Source organism: Manacus vitellinus, unplaced genomic scaffold, assembly GCF_001715985.3.
Source record: "Manacus vitellinus isolate BGI_N305 unplaced genomic scaffold, ASM171598v3 scaffold_26_pilon, whole genome shotgun sequence".
In the NCBI taxonomy this organism is placed as follows: domain Eukaryota; kingdom Metazoa; phylum Chordata; class Aves; order Passeriformes; family Pipridae; genus Manacus; species Manacus vitellinus.
The window spans coordinates 7921034-7944465 of NW_021939960.1; the positions used below are offsets into that span (position 1 = coordinate 7921034).

Below are 23432 nucleotides of genomic sequence, written 5' to 3' on the forward strand. Positions count from 1 at the left end.
TTCTCCATCACAGGGCTTCTAGGTAGACTTTCCCAACAAGTCCTCACAGGATGTGGTGCACCCAGCTTTCCCCAGCACAACACTACACCAGGAATCAAAATGCCATACTGCCTTCCCAGAGCAGCAGCCATGTGAGGAACACAAGGGGTTGAAGGACAGCACACATTGAAAACTACTCTTAAACTTGCTTTTATCCTGCAGTTTCTGCCTCAGTCTTGAATCCTTGTCCAGTCACGTTCCATTCCCATGTCTACCCTCTCCTTCTCACATAATCTCTGTTCCCCTTCCCAAACTCTCCTCCACTCTCTATGATCCCACTCACCAGAAGGATGACAGTGATGGCACAAAATCCCTGAGCAAGTCTCTCAACTCCCACCACCTCTCACTCACCTTTGGAGAACTACAATTCCACAGGACATCCGTGATCTACACCCTTTCACCAGCTATTCCAAAGAAAGCACAACAGTTTCCGTTATGGACCCAAAGAAAAACAGGCTTTTGCTTCCAGACCAACCGTTTCTGCTCCAGCGTTAAGAGATGGGCATCTCCGTTTTGGCAAAAGGCTGTAGCCCAGCCTGGTGCAGCCACCACAGGCAGGCACCTTCCCAGAGTGGTGGGAGCCTGATAAGTCCAAAGGTTTCTGCTATCAGACCCACTCTTCCCAGTCAGAGTCAAAGGGCGAGACCACGCTCAAAGAGAACAGAAGGAAACAAAAAAAACAAGCTGTATTTTATACATATTTTCCAACAATAAGGGAGTTTCTCCTCCAACTAAATACATGGGATAACACACATCCACAGACCCAGATACTGCTGCTATATCCTCACATGTAAGACAGTACAGCTTCTCATTCTATGATCACAAGAAAGTCAGGGGTTTGGGGTAGAAATAGTACAGATCACAAGTGTAGAAAATTGAAGACAGCGTATAAAGGGTCCCAAACACAAAGCTCTCCCTATAATGAGTTCACTTTTTTCCATCTGCACTTGAAGAGAGCCATCTCCCACCCCTCAACCACAGGCTGTGCAACAGCTCACAGTCTCCCAACGACTCTAAATAAAGGTTCTTCCTTCAGAGGGCTTTCAAGGATTGCTGAATTTTGCCTTGTTACTTTAAAACTGTGCTTAATGAACTCAGACACCTAAAAGAATAAGGTTTATCATTTACATTTAAAAATTGAGGAAAAGTTGTCTAAAAATATGCTTTTGAATATGACAAAATGCTCCAGCTGCTCAGTTTGAAGGAACATCTCAGAGCTGTGTGGCAGCTTGTCAGCAGAGGAGACCAAGCTAAACCAGCTAAAGAAGAGGAACCGGCCCAGACCTTTCCTGGTGCTGCTGGGCTGGTCCCCAAACTCCACTCATCTCCTTCAAGAACACTCAGTGTATTCCAACAGCAACAATCCAGATCTGCTGACAAGGAACCAGCCTCAGATGGGTCAAACACTAAAGGGGGACAGGGAACACATGCCAGGGCCGAGAGCAGAGGGACTGCCACGTACCAGAATCCATACAAGCGCTAATTAAAGCTTGTGTTTGCAGGGGGGAAATCAGGAATCAACATGGAATTGCCAACAGAGGCTCACAAGACTGCTTGTGTCTCCTACATGACACTAGCAACAATGCTCTGATGTGCTGCAGAAGCTGATGGCCATGCTGAGGAAAGAAGGAAGGAGCTGTTCCTTCTGGGAGAAAGCTCCTTCGTATTGCCACACATCTCCTGTTCTCCAAAATCTGTGCTCCTGTGAGGACCAACGCACCACAAGCAGGGAAGTCCTACAGAGTCCACTGAGGCAGCTGGGGCCAGCACACTCTAGAAGGTATTTTTAAGCTTGGCTGCCACAAGCACGAGAATCTCTCCGATCTTTTTCTGCCAATTCTCTATGTCCTTGGAGACATCACACCAGAGCTCTCCGTGGCGAGGTTCGGCGTTCTCACAGCGCTTCCTCACCTCTTCTTGTTGTTCCTACAGGGAAGAGAAACGATGGTTTGTCCTCGTTTGTTCTAGCATGGAACCAAAAATTTAACAGCCCTCCCTGATTCAAATACTCTTCCAAAGCTTATGGTGAGGTTTGGGGTCTGTTATTTTCAAAGGCAATATGGAAGCCCCAGTCAAAATTCAGAAGCAGCAACTCTCCTGCCTGGCTGAACAAACTGGCCAAGTTACAGCCGAGCAAGTTTTGGCTACAGCAGAGAAACTGCAGCAGAAACTTCCTGTGCGTTACCGCCTGCAGGAGCTCTGTCAAGTGAAAGGTCTCTCTGAAGTCAGAAGATAAACACCCCCATCATTTCAGGAATATCAGGCAGTAAAAACTGCCGTAAGAGATCAGAACAGGCTGTTCCTCTGGCTGTGCTCACATGCAACCTGCACTTGACACTTGGGAGAAACAGCACCACTTACACAAACCCGGCATCACAATTCCAGCACAATCTCCTCCGAGCAAGGCTGTGTTTTACAGGAAGAAGATTGATTTCAGAGATTTTTGCACGAGCCAGCACGACTGCGGAGAGCAAAGCAGTCTGAAAGACAGCTCAGCTACTGACAGCACCTTTTAAAAGCCACCACACAGGCCTGTTCATGCTCATTCATGACCAGGCGTGACAGCCAGCCTCACCTGTGACCACGCAAGCAGCAGCAGCATGCTCAGCCCAGCACCACAGCAATACCAGGGCTGGGCAACCCACATCAGCCAGGGATTGCTGCTGCCTTGCCTGTTCCCAGGCACACACTCACCTCTGTGCCGTGCTGGAGCTCAAATTTGTAAAAGAATGCCCAGGCATCCCCCAGGTCCGAGTCGATCTTCACTGTCCGGTGGAACCACTCTCTGGCCTTGGTTATTTTACGCTCACTCCAGAAAAGCCTGTTGGGAAAAGCAAAAGGGAGTTGACAAATAGCCTCACTTTAGAGGAAGATGCCAACCCACAAGCACTCCAACCTAAAGGCTCTACGAGTATTCCAATTTTTTGCTCTCTCCATAAGGAAACAGCAGATTTTTAGGCATCTGCAGGCCATCCTGCCACTGAGAAGCGATGAGGACTGAAAAGAACAACCAGCACTTCCTCTTCACTGCCCAGCAATGAGGCAGAATAACTCAGAGGATTACTTAGCCCCGGGCAGAGACAGACTCTCCTGAGAGGGGAAGCATTACTGAGCTCAACCTTTCCTAACTCAATGGCTTTAATTCTGCTGTTCCAGATTTCGTGTGGAAAAAGACAGGATCGCATGCCTACATCTATTCCCACTCCTCCAATTTCTTAGCATTTCAAGTCAGTTTTAGCATCTAACAATTAAATAACTTCTGAAAGCTGGTAATTGCCTGCTGTGTGGTCACACGCTCACACCCACACAGCCTGCTCCAGTGGAGCAGACCTGCCTTGCCAGCCCCACTCTCCAAGGAAAGACGAGCACGGAGCTTCTGCACTCAAACCCCAGCCTGGCACCTGCCCCATTGCTGCCATTTCATCCAGGCACTGGGTGAACACTGAAATTTCTCCCCAGTATTGGAACCAGCTGAGTCTCTTGGTTTCACTCCTTTGCATTAAAGAGTTCATTTGAGCTATAAGGTCTTTATCAAATCAGCCAGCCCTCATAAAGAGCTTAGCCAGTCATAAAATTATACAGCTTATGTGATTGTTTTTAAGCCCTATAATACTCTTGATTGTTCCGTGTTAAATAAACTGTCATTTAAAAGAGCACGAACAATGATAGCAGAGGCTTAACACCTGCAAGTAGTGGCCATTTTCAGCAATATATTTACCAAAAGTTTTTCACAGATGTGTGACACTCTGTACCTACAGGCAAGTCGTGATGGGAGGTGGAAGCTGTTTATGTTGGGATTAGCTGTTAAACTGCCTGAGGTTGCACCAGAAGGGGCCTGGGAGCAGTTTCCATAAAGCAAAAGTTAACATTTTTCTCACTTGCTGCTAAAGCTGAACAAGTCAGCTGTCAGGATCTGGCAGAACCCAGTGTTGCAGTCACTGGAGTGTATCCTACAGTTTTCTTTGGCTTATAAAATAGAGTTGTGAAAGAATTGGGCAACTTTGAGCAAAATGCCTCCTGCTTTAACCTCTTCCGCTTTTCACAAAGAGAGAAAAGTTAAGTTTGTTCCCATCACGGCTGCTGTAGAGCTGTTCACACATCAGAGCAGGAAGGATATGGCAAGAGTCAATTCTGATAGTGGGTTTTCATCACTGGAAGCCTCACAACTCAATCTAGACAAGAAGAGAAATCCTAGTAGATCATTTTCCCATTTCAGAGAAGCAAACTACAGTATGGCTGGTGGTTTGAATTCTGGGAAGGGCCACAACTGAAGAACACTGGCATGGCAGAAATTCAGGAGCAGCACAGAATCTAGCTCAGAATTAAAAAAAAAAAAACACCTGACAGAATCGAGGATAGAGAGAAAGGATGAAAAATATACAGTCAGTCACATAAAACTTGAAAAATAACCAGTAAAAAAAATGTCCTTATTTTCATAAATACTTCAGTCACATCCTAAACCACTTAATTAAGCCTAGTTCACCTGACAGCACAATGAAATCCCTTTCAAGGGACAGAAAGAAAGCAGTCTGCAGGGTGCCAATACCCTGCACTGGCAAAGGGCTCTGTGTGAGTGTATTATTGTCTGTGCCAGTCCCAGACCCACCAGAAGAGCCCGAGGGCAGGGCTGACATCCCCCGCTTGGAATCAAGGGAGAGATTTGCACAGTTACTAGGAGACAGCTCGAGAGCTGCTCCTTGCTTTGGGACTTATTAGAGCTGCTGCAGCCAGGATCACATGGCTGTGCTGGAGTGCAGTGATTCATCCTGGATGCAGGCACACACAGACATGGATATTTTTACTGCATCAAGCAGAGGAACTCACTTGGCCACAGCCAACAGGACATGTGGGTCATGTTCACACTTCTTGAGAGCATCCACACTCTTGGTCTTTCGTTGCGGTCGCGCTTCAAGGAAAATTGCCTCTGACCACAGGATTCCTTAATCAAGTCAAGTAGGAAGATTGTTTAGTGTTAGAGATTAACCCTCCCCACTCTGCCATCAGTGCTCTCTAACACAAGCAGCACTATGGCCCCCACCTCGGTGGTTATCCACCCCCAACCTCACCCCAGATCCCTCTTTCCACAAAGACCCTTCACTCAGTAATCTGAATTTTTAGCTCCTGCGTGCACAATGCTGGACCTTCAGCTCTGAAGGCCTCAGTGCCATAATTCCTGCAGCTCCAGCACTGCCTAACCCAGAGCTCAGGTTTTTCACTGAGTGAAAAGTGTGAGACGCTACAAACTCTGGAACAGGAAGGGCAAACCTGTATTTCCAAAGGGAAAGGTATCCATCTGCCTGAACAGGAAACTGAAGTGGCAGAAGTCTCAAAAGGTGCAAAGTACAGTTTGGGAGCAGTTTCAAGGATGCTGGACAGCACCACAATCTTATTGATGCTGGCTCTGCACACTCTGATGAAGGACAGAGTATGTCCAGGAAAGGTGGGTTTAATCCCTAGCTCCTGTCACTCCCAAAAGCAAGGAAGGAAATATGCTCAGGGGAGCATGAAATCTGCAGTTTCTCATGTCAGCCAGCCACACCTGATCACTTCAAAGCAAAGCCTGAGAGCTGGTGTCTGCCAGGACTCTTTCAAAGTGCTCTCGCTTCCCATAAACGGCACCACGGGAACACACGTGAGCTTTGATGACCGCAGTGACAGACTGGAGGGGAACTCTCCTCTTCTTGCTCTTTATATATAGGATCACAAACACCACTACATTTCAATTTTACTCTTTGTACAGCCTGTCCACATCAGCCATAAGCCATGAGGAATCAATTCAGCCATCAGTGGACACAAACCTCTGGTTTACATGTCTGCAGGTGGCCAACGAGCCAACTCCTGCAGGCTTCAATTCTCTTGTTGAGGTTTAAGATAAAGTTGGAAGCAATTTTTTTCTTAAACAAAAACTGAGATCCTGCTGCCCATTTCCATAGCAACAGGCAAGATCTGTAAAAGAGCCTGCGGTGGCAAACACTCATTAAGCATTAGGTCATTCACAAAACAAAGCAGGGTTTGGGTGGTGCTTTGGTGACCCACTCACATGGAGAGCAGCTTGCAGTGAGTTTATCATGTCATAAAAGTCACTTAATTCCCTATTATTTCACTGGGATTAGGCAGCCATCAATTAAACACCTTTCAAAACCCAGCCTGAAGGCAAGCTAAGCCGGCTTGCCCTGCAGTAAGTTACTACAATTTGTAGTTATGTGACATCTCCCCAAAGGTGTCAACATGTTTAAATAATTAAGTCCTCCTGCAATTCTCCCCCAAAACAGGGAAACATTCGGTACTTTCTCCTCCCATCCCAAAAGGCAAATGTTTCCACTGCTGGTTAGAACCAACTGACTTACATTATATGACCTATTAGCCTTTTCCTACATGAGCTAAAATAATCAAAACCCAGGACTGAACGTTTATGGTACGTGATCCCCTAATTATGACTACAACTGAAATTTGCTGCCACCACAAGTTATTAAACTCACAGTGGTGCAACCAGCATGGGCAAACTGGCAACTGGGAATCTCCTAAGGCCAGATGTACTCCCAGGAGACAGGGAAAACACCATTCCTTTTCCACTGAACTTCCTAACTACAAACACTCAAGTGTCTTTCTTTAATTTTAAACCTTGGCAGACTTCTACCAGCTTCAGAGAAAAACTAGCCCCTATCCAAAGATGCTTTCACAGGAGACCTGGGGACAAACTGTGGACCACAGATGTAATAATACACTGGATACTGCAGAAAAAAATGGAACAACACAACCTGTGACCCCTCTGGTGTGAGACAGCACAAAGCAAGTGTGATTATTTACAAAAACCCTCAACATTTCCTTTGCAGAAGGGTGGCTGACACCTCTCTGAAACACTATATTTTGAGACCTGGCCAGAAAGGACATCTCAGGAAAAGATGTGTCTCTGTCAACTGGGCAAAACAACCATGTTTAAGGTAGAAATGAGATCCAGCTCACCCGAATTGGGGCACTCTTGCAATGCCTTGGCCATCAGAGTGTTTGCAATGTTCTTCAGCCCAGCTCGGTACTCCAATCGCACAGACTCCAACCTGGGAGGGAAGAGACTCTGATGATATTTATGACAACATATTCACTGGGGAGAAATAAACTGTGAGTCACTGGAAATTGCAAACATCTGCCCATATTCCGAATAAGTGTAGGTGACTGACATCTTCCCATTCCTCTCCCATCTAAAAATAAGCGTGACTTTTATTCCATAATGGCTCAGATCAAAAACAATCTGAAAAGGGGACTGCAACAGAAAAGAAATAGCCCTGGGTTTGCAAGCTTTGTGCACTACAACTATCAGTAAAGAAAAAAATTTCCAGGCTCAAATGGCTGAGCAGATGTGAAATAGCTGGCCTGGAGACTGCATTAAATTTTTAGCCCAAATTCAGTTAATCTCCACACAACTCACCAGAGATCTGGATTTTTTGGATTCTTCAGGCGAGACTTTTCCAAGATGGCTCTTGCTCTAGTCAACTGCCCAACTTTCTCCTCCAGCCTGGACAGCAGAAGCCACAGGGGTATGGAATGGGGGCATTTCTTCAGCTGTTTAAAAAAAAAAGTACGGTAATAGGTAGATTTGAAAAGAATATTATCACCCTTATAGCAAAGAAATTCCCTATCTACATCCTCCTGGAGAGTTTAGAAGAGAGACAAAGTTGTCACTCAAATTTCTCCAATTAGTTTTACAGCACAGAAGTCAAGCTTATCCTGTATCCAAAACAATTGGGTCAACATTAAGCCTGACTGAGCTATCCCAGCAGCAGGAGAAAGAACACACCTCCCTTAAATCTGTGCTTCTGGAGAGAGAGGGCTCTCATACATCCCCAAACCACAGCAGAGCGTGCAGGAAGTAATTAAAATACCGACTCTGGCAGAAACCTGTGTCCAAATTACTTTGATGGTTGTCTGACTTTGAGCATTCATATCCAAGGACACCAATTACCATTTAAAAGAGACAGGAGTGCTCTGTAGGTCACCTCCTTTCACTGTGTGTATCTAAGAGCAGGTGAGGAGGATTTTCTTTTAAGACTTCTGCTTTTAGTCTTTACAGGTCTTAGAGAATTACTGTGCAATGCCTTTTTTTCCTTTTTTCCTACCTGAGAGGACTCAGACATACAGCAAACTCAAGCAAGAAAGTGAATTTTGCACATGGATAATGGATAAGAGAAATTCTTGCTGCTTATTTCAAGGTCCTAATTTTTATGGTTTTTTTACTGTTTTAACCAATGACAGAATGAACAGAAATCATCTCTTTGGCTCCCCATTTGGATTCAAAGACAGACATGTCTCCACACCAGAAGCATAAAGCAAACCTGCATATCCATCTTACCCCTTGATTATAAGCCTCCCGTGCTTTCTCTACCAGCTCTTTTTGTTCCTCAATTTGTCCTTTCATCATCCACAGTTTGGGGAAGTCCTCATAGTGCTTCAGGGCTTCCTCACACAGCTCCTGGGCTGCAGCAATGTTCCCAAGCACCCATTCCAACTTCACAGACTTCATGAAGACCTGGGAGCAAACCAGAGCTGTTTACCACCAGCAGCCACTGAAAAACCATTAGTCTGTCAAAGCAGTGGGTTCCCACTTTCATACATTCATTAGAATGTTATTGATTAGCTACAGTGTGAAGTAAAATAAAAATAAAAATATCAGGGTTAAATAATAGTGGGAACAGATAAGAAAGAGAAAGGTAAATGCAAAGATTAAAGGAGTTGGAACAGTATGATCAACATTTGCATAGAGCTGGCATTTGCAACATCACAGAATCATCACAGAATCATAGAATGGTTTGGGTTGAAAGAATATTTGTACAAAGAGCACAACCAATTAACAAATTTGAGCCTGATTTATCAGTACAGTCTGATCTCAGATCCAAGCTACCAAAACCACGTATTCCTACTTATGGCTTCAGGCTGTAACTGTTGTCCTGCTCATTACAAACTGGTACATCTATTTTTCTGGCCCCCAAAGCCTTCCTTTTGGCTGTGCAGGGAAGTCACAGCTGTGAGAAATGCATTATAGACTCAAGGCTCTCTCACTACTCTTTGATCCCTGTCCTTCCCATTCACAAACTGCCCCCAGCATGACCTTGCAAGAGAGGCATGAAGTCTGAGATCAGAGCTTCTACCCCAGCTGCAGAAGCTCCCTGGCTGACAAGAGCAAAAGAGGACAGTTTAAAAGATCTAGGATGAAGCACCAACTGAGGGAGAGGAAGAGAGGACAAAGATCAAACTAATTTTTCTTTTACTTGGACAAGTTAAAATGCTTTCGTAGGAAGAGCTGAAAATTGACAAAGTTTATCATACCAGAGGTAACTGGAGATAAACACAAGAGTGTAGGTTTAAACACCAAACCACCCCAGAGCTGACTTTAGTACAAGCATAAGTGAGTCTTCTGTGAAAGTATTTTCTCTCTCTTTTTTCCCAAGAGTGCTTTTATGCAACACAATCATTATACAAACAGCTGTAAACTGGGAATTTCCTGACTTTTGCCATTTGTGTAAAAAACAAATTGAAACCCTTCACTTTATCCTAGCCTTTTTTTCCCATCATGCCACGACAGTGTGTTGCAATCCGCCGGAGAAGCGCTCAGCGAGGCGGCCGCACGGCCCAAAAGGCAATGGCAGGGAGCCACATGGTCAATCCCTAAGGCCACAGAACTGAAGGAACTCCTCCTTCCGTCCCAAATCCCCCGTGGCCAAGTGGCCTGAGCTTCTCCACCCTCCCCATGTCCTTACCCTTGCTGTGGGGGCACTGCTGCGAGCTTTTGCCAGCAGCCTCCTCGCTCTTTCATACTCATTGTTCTCCGACTCGAGCTTCACGGCAGCGAGCCAGATCTCCTCGCTGTTGGGGTTGGCCTGCAAGAACACAAAATGACAGACAAATGCACACAGTGAATCAACAGCAGATTTAATCCTTCGTTTGATCCAGATTAAAATTGAAATCAGAGCTTTGTCAATCCACAGTAGGATTTTTTAATTATTTTTTTTTTCAGTTCAAGCTCCTCCCAGTCTTCTTTGACCTTTGAAGTTTATAGAAATTCTCCAAAACAGATGGGCAACACAAAGATGTATGCCAGTTTGGAAGCTGGATGCTTCTCAGTTGTTGAAAAGAATTAATGCTTGATCTTCTGAACTTCCAGTTTAAACACTGAAAACATCACAGGGTCTGCCACAATGAGACCCTCATTTTATTACCCCAAGCAAAAAAAAATGCAGCCTGAATTCCCCACTGAGGTCTGTGAAAGCTCCTCCAATAAAAGTCATCCATGTCAAGAACTTTTCAGGATGGTAACAAAGAGCACCAAGACCAAATTCAGGAACTAAATATCTTTTACCTTCCATCTCAAGACCTGTCATTTTTTTTTTGCTATCTCTTAGATTCTAAGCCTAACTCTCAGTATTAGAACTACTCTGCCTATCTTTCTTACAGCACTGAGCAGACAATTCCCTTCATTTTGCATTGGATTAGTGGGTTTGGTCTAAACCAAAAGTAATACAGTGACCTCATTAATTAGGGCAGACCCAAACCCTTTCCCTGAGGTGACCCAAGAGAAGGGGATTCTGATCCATGAGTGGGGTTGGTGGGAGCCATGGTAGTAAAACTGATGGTTTGCAAACTCATATAATCATAAAATGGTGTGAGTTGAAAGAGACCTTGAAGATCATCTCATGTCAACCCCTCTGCCATGGGCAGGGATGCCACTCGCTAGGTCAGGTTGCTCAGAGCTCCCATCCAACCTGGCCTTGAACACCTCCAGGAATGGGGCAGCCACAGCTTCTCTGGGCAACCTGTTCCAACTCAGAACCTGGTGTGGTACTACTGAGAAAGTAAGAACACAGTCTTCCAGCTTGTTGCTATTTTACAGGAGAACATTTTGTCACACAAACAAAGAACAGCGGAAGTCTCCACCATTTTGAAAGGCAGCAGGAATCAGGTGTTGACAGAAAAAGCCTCCTCTGTATTCTTTACCTGTCACACTTAACACTATCTGACACATCTAACAGACCCACCTGGAAAGCCAGGGCCAAAATGCTTCTGGCTGCTGGCACATCTCCTGCCAGCCACTTGGATTTGGCTCCCATGAGCCACAGCACTTCTGCTTTGGGACAGTGGGCAACAGCTCTCTGCAAAAGAGCCTCCAAGGATTCCCTGAGACAAGAAAGAGCAAGTTACAATCCCTCCAGGTACTGCCAAAGGCGAGATCTTGCACACCAATTTCACTATCACTCAATGTTATAAATATTGTTGCAAAGTCCAAAGCTGTAAACCTTGATAAGTTGTTTCATAACAAGGAAAGGGTGGGGTCTTTTTTCACAAGGGTTCTGAAATGAGCACTCCACAAACGGCTCATTGTTCAGACACCTTTGCCTGACAGAGTCTGTGGAAAGAGCCCTCACAGAAACTGCTCCTTTCTCTTGGAAAGAGCCATTCTGTTTAACAAACCTTAGTAGAAACTGAGACAGGAAGTTTTTCAGAGTTATTAGATGAAGCTGGTCTGATCTTACTGAATTTATTTTTTTCTCCTCTGGAAAATATACTTTACAGGTAGAACATGGGGCTTAAAAGCCAGCCACCACTGGGAAACATGGGAGAACAACATCAAAAGCAAAGGTGTGTTTGTTCCCAACTAAAAAAAGGCTTGAATGAGGCAGAATTCAGCATCTGCAGTCACTTCCACACTACAGCCTTGTTGGCTTTAATAAGGATGATTCCACATGTATAAGTGGCCTACTGCAGAGATTGTTTGCTTTCTTCTAAACTTTGGGCAGAAAGCTCCTGACATGTAAAGCTTTATGAATAAACTTTGAAAAGAGCCTGAGCTGTGACAGTGTAACATCAATCTTAATTCAGGATGTGATACACATTCACAGTGTGTTTAATCAGAAAATGCCAGAGATGCTTGGACAACTTCAGCAGTGAAGCAGTTTATCTATGAAAATTAAATAAAACACATTTTAGGTGATTTGTATCCCCATACTTTTCCAGAAAAGCCTTCTCAAAGATGACTGTTCCTACCTTGCCTATTCAGAGCTATTTTTACCAAGTAATCTCTATTGCCAAAAACCATTTTATGACTTCATAAAACCTAATGATGTTCTGAGCACAACAATAACAAAGAAGGTCGGACCTGCAAACAACATCAGCAAGTTTCCACCAGCTGCACTAATTCGTGCAAGACAGCACTTCAGGGATCATCTTGTCGCCTCCCTTCCTCCCCAGCCTCTCACCCTGTCACAAGGATGAACCCCTCCACACAGGGATTATGCAGCACATGTACCTGGTTCCGTGGTTCTTCTCAAAGTAAGCTGCTCGCAGCCACACACTCTTCTTGCTGGGGAAAACTTGCAAGGCATAAGCATAAATTGCTCGGGCACACTCCAGGGCATTATGAGCAACACACTAAAGGAAAACAGATCAGAACTAAGTCAGCTTAGGGGTGCAGTGGAATCGAGAGCAAGAAGGAATTACACATGCATAATTCAACACAGAACTCACTAACTCGGTGTAATCCATGAATTGGGGCATTATAGAGAACAGAACACCTACTATCAGCTTTTTAAAAGGAAGCAGGGAAGGAATTTCCGAGCATCCCTCTACAGAGCACAAGTATCCCTGGCCTTTCAGTGGGACTGACACACACAGGCCAGCTTGAAACATTAGTAAGGCATTGGAAAGGCTCTCATGTTTGCACTTCATTTTGTTATTTCACAGGCAAAACCCTAAGCACCACAGAATGTGCCCCCCACTGCTCGGAGCCCAGTTCAAGGCCAGTGAAGTTGGACATTTCTCATGCTGAAACACGATTTAGTTTTTAGCACATGTTCAAACTATTCCCCTAAAGCAAAGAAAGCCTGGTAAAAGTTTTACCCAGTCTTACATTAACTCTTGAGCTACAATGTTTAGGCCTCAATCTCAGCTCCCAGCTCCTTTACTCAGACCTCAATCTCTGTTGATGTCAGACACCCATAAAAGAAATCCACACCAAAACCAGTAAACAATCTATCTGAATGTCAACTTTTTGGTTAGTAAAAATTCAAATCTGAATAAAGCTCTATAATCCAATAATTTCCTGAGGCATAAAGTGGCCAAAGGCAGGCAGGTGGTGTGGGAATCACATCCACTTTCACTGGAAAAGCCATTTCCCAGGGTCCAGTTCAATTTCCTCTGATTAAAAAACACAAAACCCACAACAAAACAGACAAGAGCAACAAAAACCAGCATCACAGCTGGACATACACTGTCTGCATCTTCCATCCAGGTATGTTTCCGATCTTCTTCCTCAATCCCAATCCCGATCACAGCTCGCATGATCGCCTGGCACGTGGCCACACTCCCAGCTTTATCACATTCCTCAGCATCCTAGAAACAAGAGTAAAACCCTGCTCAGCATAAGAAGTTAAATTCTGCAGTGGCAACTCCTCAGTTGCAAACACAAAGACATTGTGGGTCGGGGCCACAGCACAAATATCTTATTACTCAAACACATCTGGACACTAACTAGGAGCCTGCACCCACAAGGAAGGTGCCGGAGTTGCACACAGAGTCATTCAGAAGTTGGTTAAGAAACAGAACACACCAACTGCATCCACTGAAAAGGAATAAGTGTGACAATGTGTGACCTTTCCAGCCCCAAGTCTCTTCTTACAGCACCACAACCCTGCGCTGAGCCAAGCAGGGACCTGGCCAATAAAAGAGTGTAAAAATTTCACAAGGAAGTATTTTAACATCAAAACTACTGACCTTCTTGCAGCTTTGAGATAACTGTTAAGCTTCAATATGGGCTAAGCAGTAAGTGAATTTAAATGAATACCCCCTCAACCAGTGTTAAATCAAAGGTGCAAAGGCTCTCTCAACACAGTATGTACAAGAAAGTGGAGTTTCCTGACACACAAAGCTTTCAGAAAGCCAAGCATGTCTTGCTTAAACTTGTTGGAAAGACCTCTGATCAGATAACAGAAATGGAACAGTTCTACTACTGAGAAGGAACTCGAGAAGACAACGATGTGCTGGTGGTTTTTTTTAGAGAGAAGTTGAAATTAACCTTTATTTTACTGCTGTAAAGAAAGTTAGAATTCTCCTAATAATATTATTATCAATGCTCTTAAGCAGTGTGCCAAGATTTTGCTGCCTTGACCCACTGTAAGTGATCTTAGTAGGAAACTTCTTTAAAGACTTAAGCTCAAGGACATAGGAGAAAAGAGGTTCAGTACAGGACTAAGAGAGTATTTCCTACATGCTGCAAATGCAGCATTTGTATTGATTTCTCACAACACTATCTGACAAAGACTTCTGGGGCAAACAAATACCTTTTAAGCCAAAAGAGACATATGCAAAAGATACCTAAATCCTTTACTGGAGGCTTTAAGCCTCTGTTCTACTTAAGGCAGCAGCTGCTTCAACTTGAAGCTGCTTATCTTCCAAGACAGAAGTAAACCAGACATTTTTCAACAAAACACATATGGTGTTACTCCAGGGTATCACTTATGGCCTTGACCCTACACAGTTTCCTAGTCTCATCTCTTGTATCTTCACAGGGAACTCCACTGATAAGCCAGGTGCAAAACTACTCTGCCCCACAACACCCACCATCAGCAGCCTTCAAAACAGAACCTGAAGGGCTCCCATGGGCCTTCCAGACCAAGCACATACCTGTATCCACTGCTCTCTGTTGATTTCCACACCATTAGCCCTAAGAGATGTGATGGCTCTGTCAATGATTTTCTCCACCATCTGGGTGTTTCCATTGGCTTCCTCCAGTTTGGCAGCAGTAATCCAGATGTGACGATCCGTCGGAATATTCTCCCGGGCTTTGTTAAGGACTTTACGAGCGTTCTCATATGTCTCCAGTCTTGCCAGCGCGAGCCACAGCTGCAGAGCAACAAAAGATGTACTTGAGATGAGAACAAGGAGATGACAAGGCTGCCGTATGGCAGCGTCAGCCCACAGAGATAAGCAGCTTCACGCTGTTTGCTACTGGTTGGCAACAATCCTCAAGTCCTACAAGCAGGCTGCGGAATACCAATGGAGGACAGTAGAAACAGGCTACTGCTGCTCTTAAAGCTCAGTCCTGATCACCTCTAGATGTCATCTCCAACTGCTGGGTTGCTGTGCTCCTATATTCTGTTCACATCACCTCTCAAACAGCTGAATTTAACACCCTGGTTCAGCATTTCAGAAACGAGCAACTTTTAGATTCCCCAGGCTACGTGTTCGCGTGTTTTCGCAACTGTCGAGGCACCACACACGAATGTGAACATGGCTCAGTGCCTACAGCAGGCACAGCTGTGCACTGCCTTGACTAACCTAACAATTACACAGGAAAATGAGCCATGTAATGACCACCAGACAATTAACTCTGGAGACAAAAAAGCACAGTCCACTACTCATCACATCCTTCCCGCTGCGGCATGAAGCGTGTGGTAGAAAACCTTGTGTGGAGAAACACTGCACCTCATCCCGCCTTTTGTTTGCAAAGCTCTACTGCCAGCCCCAAGGGGTGTGTAGGGGGTTCTTCATTTCACTTTTTTTAAACTCACTTCAACACTGGTTGGACAGCACTCCACAGCCCGGCTCAGCATGATCCTGGCATCCTCAGGCTCCTCCAGCTCCACGGCTGCTTTCCACAAACGCACCGAATTTGGAACATGCTCAAGGGCTAGAGAGGCAAAACAATTATGTCAGTCACGATAAAGTAGTTTATCAAAGAGAGCTGTATTTTTTAAAGATGATATACTAAAGGATTTGTCCTATTGCAGATGAAATTTCCTGAAAGAGAGAAGGGAAGGAACTTTGCTTATATTGGCTCTTGCTTCCACAATGAGAATTTAAAAAACAGAAAATAAAACACTTAATCATTTTAATTGGAAACAGGTTTTGGAAAGCCAAGGGCTTTTTCGCTGCATAAGCTGTAATTGCATCCTCCTCAGTAAAACACCTGGCTGAACAAAGCCTCCAGCTCCAGCAAATGAGCATATGAGGATCTTCAAAATCAGGCAGCTTAACATGCTGGCTCTGCCTCTATAAAAAAGGAGCACCTTCCACACTAAGTAACATCACAACCTCATTTCTTAGATGTTGAAATTGTCCCCTCACAATTTAGTTTTTCTGTAGGCATCTCCTGGCAGCTTAATGGACCCCAGCTCAGGTTCCTGCTGCAAAAATAAAACAGGGATGCATAAAAACTAAGAGGTATTGCTGACACTAACACCCTAAGCCATGAGTACAAAGTGTGCTTCCAGTAATCCAATATGGACTTCATCTAATTAGGATTCTTTGAGGCTTCCTTAATCTTGTCCAAGAGTTAGCTACTGCTGGTATAACTGCATTCTCTGCAGCCTGTCCTGCATGTGCTGTCTGAGACATTAAACAACTTCACTCAGCCCATCCCTTTCCACCCTCATATCTTAAAGAGAGATTGAGAAACCAAATGGTTTTTTAGCCTTTTGTCACTACAGTTTGCACCCCAGACCACTGGTATCAGCTGCATTGCAGCATTAGTTTCCCTGCTTCCATGGTGACTGTACACAAGCGTGCCATAGCAACAGAGGGCTGAGCACATCCTCCTTCAATAAAGCACAATCACAGGGACACAAAAACGGGTGGGAAAAGGCATCTAAATCTACTTTGAAACTAGCTGGGCTCCTAGGCAAGGCTGTTCCTTGAAGCATTGCTGCAAAGGCAGAGGCACACTGCTGAGCCTCAGCTCAGAGCAGATCCCAGCTCTACACAAACAGATTTACAAGCAGTGTGCACCAAGGATTCGGGCATTAACCATTTGTCTCAGAGTCTGCAGCAGCGGGAGATTTTCCCGAAGAAGTTAAGTGAATAATGTCAGCTTCCAGGAGCTGAAAGCATCACTCTGCAGGACAGAACATGTTTTCATAAATACAGCATTCGATTTTTAGACCTCAAGATGCATTTGAACCACTCAGCTTGCAGGCTCCCCAGTCAGACTGAGGCTTTAAAAACTCCAGAGGTTCTGCTGGATGGTAGGAATGCACAGAGCCAGCAGAAAGGAGAAATGTGTTATGAAAGGTCACACTTCAGTGACATTATCTGGCAGTCAGGCCTTTTTATTTTAGAAGAAATAACGGGCTATACTGCCACTTATTTAAGGCTGAATATACAAACAGCTCCAAGCACCATATTACTGATGTTCCCTAGGCAGCAGAAGAGCACTGTGAAGCTGTTAACAAGCAGAAACTGGGAAGAGAATGATAAATCCTGTTCCATTCCACTAACAGCTTTTAGCAGAGATTAAGTAGGTGGCTCCAAAAACTGAAGCAAGATGTTTTTCTCCTTGCAAATACCATGTCTGAAGCAAAGCTCGGTACTTAGTGGGCAAGTCACTGCTCTCACACAAGATTCTCCCATACCTCAGCTGGACTCACAGGTCTATTTCTGCTCCCGTAAAAGTGTTTTTCTGTCAGCACCTATGATTGTTCCTGAGAAGGACACACAGTATCAGAGGAGTGGCACTTCACAGCACATTGCACTGCTGAGCCAATGGAAATTCAAGAAGATATTGAACAGTCAATATCTGAACTCTTGCAACTTCAAACCCAGGAACCTTGAAGTACCTATAGTCCACATGTAGTAAGATGTCATTTCACCAGAGGTGTCCAGTTGATTCCTTTGAAACCAAGCCATTCAACACTGACTGCTTCACAATGATTTAGTGAATGCATTAAATCCAGACCCTTTTCCCTGTCTAGATTAAAGTCAGGAGATGCAATTGATACAATTCAATAGTCAAGAAAGATCTAATCCCTATTGATATGAGCTACTTCAAGCAATCGTAGAACTCATACTATAAACCCGTGAGGAAGATATGGGTTCAGGACAAAAGAATTAAAAGAATTCTATGAAAGAAGAAAACCTCCAAGTGCAATGCAAGAGAAGATGTAAGATTTCAGGTAAGCACCACAGAGAAAGGCTATTACTCAGGAACACAGAACAAAGCCCCCAGACCACCAGGCTCAGCAATACAAGAACCCCAAGGCCTCTAAAGCTCGTCCAGCAGGAACCACTGTGGTCTCTAACAGGCTACAAGCAAGTTGGAACTCATAGTCCATATCTTTTCCAAAAGGTATCACAAGGTGACAGCTAAAATACCCTTTTTTCCCCTAGAGCATCGTTTTTTAATTGCTTTCATCTACTTCTCTAAGTTTGATCAAGCTGGAATTGGTTTTGGTGTGTGAAATGTCATTTTGGAACTGTTCAGTAACAACAGCTTTTTGCTGAAGGATGTTTTACAACCCTCTGCTCTAACTCAATAGCAGGAAGTTCCACCATTAAGGCACACATTAGCAACTGTATTTCCCCCAAGGAAGCAAGAAAAGCACTTAAACTTATGGACACATCTTGAACAACTTACAGTGCAATACAAACAGTGCAGTGCTCAGGCTTCATTCCCTGACCTCACAGGAGCTCTCACCTTTCCTAAGGACACGTTTCTTGGCACGGATATCTGTCTCCAGCTCTGCTGCTCTGATATAGATCCGGACAGACTGTGGAAGGTGGCGGACAGCCTGGGCCACAACAGCCTTGGCTGTATCCCCAGGCTGAAGCCGAGCAGCTTCTAACCAAACATCTTCACTCTGTCAGGAAAAACCACCAATCTTCCTTTACATCAGAACAAGAATATAAAATCAGAGCTTCTGGCTAAATAGGTGTTTTGTAACACTTCAGACAGCAAAGCTGTGTCAGACACAGCCTGAATCAAGCTTAACAGAGGTTCTGCTGCTCATTAACCACAACCTTTTCCTACTATCCTGCCAGGAACAGCAGGGAAGCAAAGCGATTCTGACCTTGGGGCACATCTCTGTTCCTTTCATGATGAGGTTTCGAGCCACCTGGAGTTTGCCAGTGACCTCCTCCAGCCGGGCCGATGCTATCCAGGCTGGTGGGTGATGAGGATTGGTCTCTCGGACAGATTTCAGGAGCAAACGGGCTTTCTTGATATCACTAAAGGAGGAGGAAAGACAGGCAGGAAAATCTTCAGCACACCATCAAACAATTCTCCTGTACCAGCAAGTGTTTTCCAGACAGTTCTTCACAGCCACGCTCATACGCGCAGTAACTGGGACCTCAAATGTTTCCACACTGGTGACACAAACTACATTCTACCAAAACAAGCTTACAGACACACATTAACACAGAGAGATCAGTGACAACCAGTTAAGTACTTAAACAAGATTTTTGGGAATTACAGCTGGGCACTTGCAGTCGGAAGCTGATGAGCCCAAGTGTTGATGTAAGTCAAGAATTAGGATCAGCGTTTGCACATATCGCTTTGACTTAAATGGCAATTCTTCATGAAACACGTGTCAAACTTCAGGTTAAAGAGGTTTTCAGAGGTTGTCAATCAAGCCTAAATTAGGCAGCACACAGGTACAATTAACCAGGTAATTTCCTGGCTGGCAGGCAGCCACACACTGCCATTATTCTGGCATGGAAACAGGGATAGAATGGAAACAATCCCCACAATTGATGCATCCAGGTCAGATGCTAAACACCTCAGCTTAAAGACTACACCAGATCTCATGTTAAAAGAATTCATCCTCAAAAACTCACCTGGTATCTCTTACAAATTAAATGCCAGCTGAAAGCACCCGCTCAGATAGATTCCCATTTATATGCAGGATCACTGCCACTACTAAGAGGATAAATCTGTTAATCCTTCTTAAACTTACTTGATATCTCCTCCGTGCGTGGGAATCATCGAATTCAAGTCTGTCAAATATCCTTTTGGATCCACTACAGTCTGGCCACTCACAGAGTCCGACACCTGGCAAAGTCAAGTGAGAGCTACTGAAATGGCCACTCACAGCCCCACACACTAAACACTGGAAAGCCCTTCTTTTTAGTATAAACCACATTTAGATGGGAAAGGAAAAAAACAGAATTCAGTAATTTAAGAGTAATATTTTTCAGCAGCTTGTCCTGCATCCCTATACAGGATAGAGGAGATGCTTCCTTGGTAACACCACCTGTGCTGTTTGCTTTAAGTCCACCTCTGGTATAACCAGGCAGTCTGTTCTCCCATAATGACCAAGAATTCCAGGGACAAACTGTTATTTCTAAGGAAATTCTATTTGTGTTGAAGGCATGAGATTTGGGGAGAAGACATACAAAACTATTTCACAGGTCAGCTGTTCTTGGGTCTTCTAAAACCAGGGCTTAAATAGCAGCACAACATCAATCCCAGCTACACCAGATCCTACCTTCCCACATCCTTACCTGGCTTAGCCTCATATCCATCAAGGTGTTTCTGGCTTGGCCAATCTTTCTCATATCCAGTTCGCCTGTCCCAGGTGTCATTAAGCCTGGTGTCATCCCTCCTGGGTATGGAGTATTCAGACCCCCTGGATATGGAGTATTCAATCCTCCAAATTGCTAAAAACAAGAGTGAGAAATTCATTCCTAAAACATCTTTGAGATTTCAAAAATAATTCAGGCTATTGACTGATCTGCTCTTCCCCAACAGCTGCAGGACAGAGATGCCAAACCCACACAAGTAGTTCTGAAATCGCTTCCCTGGATCACAAAACATTTCTCATATAGGATTTGCAAATCTGTAGGTAATTACTCAAGTTTAGTCAAGTCAGTGAAATAAGCAACAAGAAATTGAAAAATTCAAGCACGGGCATCTAAACCTGGCACATTTAAACAAGAATATCCCACAGACACCAGGGAACCAGTCCAGGGCCAGTCAGCTGCTCCTGTAACTCTATGACCACAGGAGCAACGTGCTAAATTACTTAATTTTCAAGTAATTCAATTATTTTACACAGCAAATAATTTTTGACACAACTGCTCCAGGGGTGAGCAAACCATTAGGTGAAATCAAGCTTTATTTTCTGTTCCATTTTTGCAAGATGTTGATGTAACAGAAACAGATGCTGGTTATGCTCACCAAAACTCCCTATCACCATTTTACAGCCAGAGGAAAAGAAAATGAACACTTTCTTTTAAACATTTCATTTTTAGCCCAAAAATTAGGCTCTCCCTGCTTATCCTCACATTTTCTCTGGCAATGAGTGTGCACTGAAAGGCTCCAGCAAGCACAGGAGTTTAACATCCAGAATTCTTTTGACAGACTCACAAACCGCAACAAGTTTTTTGGTCAAGTAGCTTTTTTTTCCAACTCCCAGTTCAACCCTCATCTCTAACTTAAAGTTTGACCATGGCTGCCTCAGGTTTGCTGTGTACTCACTGTCTGACGTGGGTCCACAGTAGTGTGATTCTCCCCTGACTGTAAATGCTTTGCAAAGAAGCTGTCAGGGACAGGAGTCAGCTTCTCATAACGGGGATTCCTCTGACGCTTGTTCCTGGCGTCTCCAACCTCTGGAATACTCAGCCACTCCTCTTCTGTAACCTCTGCTAATTTCCGCTGTTCAAACAGGAGTTGTCGTCAGTATTTGCTGTAGAAATTTCTTTTTAACTGCTCTAACTCCTTAATAGATTTATATTCTTGAAATAACTCAAGATCAATTAAAGACTTAAAGGTCAGATTTTTTTCTAATCCAATGTACAAAAGAATTAGATGCCTTTAATTAGAATTTGGTTTTAGTCCAGACTGAGATTCCAAATCAATTTTGTTATTAAATTCAGTGCTACAAGCATTCAGATTAATCCTAATGCCTGCAGCATTGAATGGTTTATTACTAATCATCAGACAGCAGCTTAAACAATACATTTTATTTTAAAGCAGATTTAGAGGCAGGAGATCCTGCTCAGTGACTCCTCCAATGCCAAGAAGTTATCAGTCCCCCAAAAACAGGAGTGTAACATCTTCAATAAAGCACAAAACAAAAGCCTAGTATCAAAATTTGTAGGAATTTCACTACCTTGTGTATCCACAAGAACAGGATGAATTCCAACACAAATTAATTCTAGTCTGGAGAATAACAAAGCACTTGTTTGCCAACACACAAGATCTGAGCAAAGAAACACACATACACACAAAGGAACATAGAGCCACCTCTCATATCTCATAAAAAGTCCCATTTCAGACATTTCTTGTCCTTACTTTCAAGTCTGAGAACTGCTGCTGAATTTTGGGTCGTTCCATACGGTATTTCTCTATTTCCTCTTTTTCTCGTTGTTCCCTTAGGAAAAGGAGAACTGAGGTTATGCTCAAAGTAACACCTGGCAAGTCTTTAATCAAAGTGCTGCTAATACAGAAAAATGTGTTTGATCAGAGTTAAGGTATAAAAAGGGCATTTTTTTCAAGCTGTGATTATCAACATTATGACAGATGCCTTATCAAATCAGACAATCTTAAAGTGTAAAAACAAACATCTCCAATCAAGGGAACTTCAGTCTTTAATCTCCTCTTACCTGTAGACCAGGTAGTGAGTTTTACAAGTAACACCCACTGTTTACAAGGCATTACAGGACTCTTTTAACAATGTCCAGTGCACTGTGCAGCTCCTGACGTGTCAAAACCAGTCGGTCAGCATCTCCCCACACCATCTTAATGAACTACAGAGACTTAATTAACTACAGTGAAGTAACTCAACCACATCCACTCTCAAAGCAGCTGGTGCAAAATAGCCTTAATTAACCAGAAAACACCTCATCCCAGTGCTGCAGCTTATCCTACCTTCTCTCTTTCCTGCGTTCATCCATCCTCTTGTCCAAAGCTGCATAAATAGCATCTGCTTCCTCATCATCTTTTTCATAGGGACCACTTGAGAACAGGCTCCCAGCATAGCCATTGAACTGTGAATTTGGAGAGAAAGAGAGAGAAACCAGGAAAAAAAGGCATTTTAAAGCTCCTGTTATGTTCCTGCTACTGCCCACCAGTCGCCCAGAGCACCAGAACTGCACGAGCAGGCTATTTCTGACAACATTGCATCAGACTAACACAGCCCTAAATAAAAGCAGCTTTCTTCTACCACCCCAAGTGTTTATTCTCCCACACCATTTGAAGCAAAACTGCTTCAAAATTGCTTCTCTTTCAAAATTGCTACTCTTTCAAAACAGCTTCTCCTTCAAAATTGCTTCTATTAAGCAATAAATGAGATCCCAGGATAGAAAAGCCATTTTCTTCCATTAACCACTTTTTCTTTCTAAACCAGCGAAAGCAAACAGAAAGAATATCACAACATTCAACTAAGCAAAGAGGGATCTAAACACAGGAAGACTACACAGGCCACATAAGGACAAATGCACGTCACAGAACCCTTTAGGTTGAAAAGGACCCCCAAGATCATCAAAGTCCAACCTTGTCAAGGCATAAAAGCTTAGATTTCAAAAAATACATCACCTAAAATACTTAAACTAATTTTTATTTATGGGCCTTTTCCCAAGATTCTCAGGGCTCTGTATAGATAATTAAAATCTGTAAAGATAATCAGATTAATAAAATA

The 23432-nt window shown here is 43.8% G+C and overlaps 1 protein-coding gene across 1 annotated transcript in view; it reads right to left on the bottom strand.

Moving 5' to 3' along the window:
* Nucleotides 1-706: 706 nt before the first annotated feature.
* Nucleotides 707-23432, bottom strand: part of PRPF6 (pre-mRNA processing factor 6) — a 23511-nt gene continuing 785 nt past the window's right edge. Inside the window, exons 2-20 of the mRNA XM_029960336.1 lie at nucleotides 22664-22782; nucleotides 22088-22166; nucleotides 21272-21448; nucleotides 20296-20451; nucleotides 19749-19843; nucleotides 18864-19020; nucleotides 18491-18653; nucleotides 15591-15709; nucleotides 14704-14922; nucleotides 13291-13413; nucleotides 12332-12453; nucleotides 11064-11202; nucleotides 9789-9908; nucleotides 8384-8560; nucleotides 7463-7596; nucleotides 7003-7094; nucleotides 4864-4978; nucleotides 2734-2860; nucleotides 707-1965 (exon numbers count right to left, since the gene is read on the bottom strand). Coding sequence (XP_029816196.1) covers nucleotides 1813-1965; nucleotides 2734-2860; nucleotides 4864-4978; nucleotides 7003-7094; nucleotides 7463-7596; nucleotides 8384-8560; nucleotides 9789-9908; nucleotides 11064-11202; nucleotides 12332-12453; nucleotides 13291-13413; nucleotides 14704-14922; nucleotides 15591-15709; nucleotides 18491-18653; nucleotides 18864-19020; nucleotides 19749-19843; nucleotides 20296-20451; nucleotides 21272-21448; nucleotides 22088-22166; nucleotides 22664-22782 — 2586 coding nt within the window. The 3' untranslated portion in view covers nucleotides 707-1812. The remainder of the gene's footprint in view (nucleotides 1966-2733; nucleotides 2861-4863; nucleotides 4979-7002; nucleotides 7095-7462; nucleotides 7597-8383; nucleotides 8561-9788; nucleotides 9909-11063; nucleotides 11203-12331; nucleotides 12454-13290; nucleotides 13414-14703; nucleotides 14923-15590; nucleotides 15710-18490; nucleotides 18654-18863; nucleotides 19021-19748; nucleotides 19844-20295; nucleotides 20452-21271; nucleotides 21449-22087; nucleotides 22167-22663; nucleotides 22783-23432) is intronic.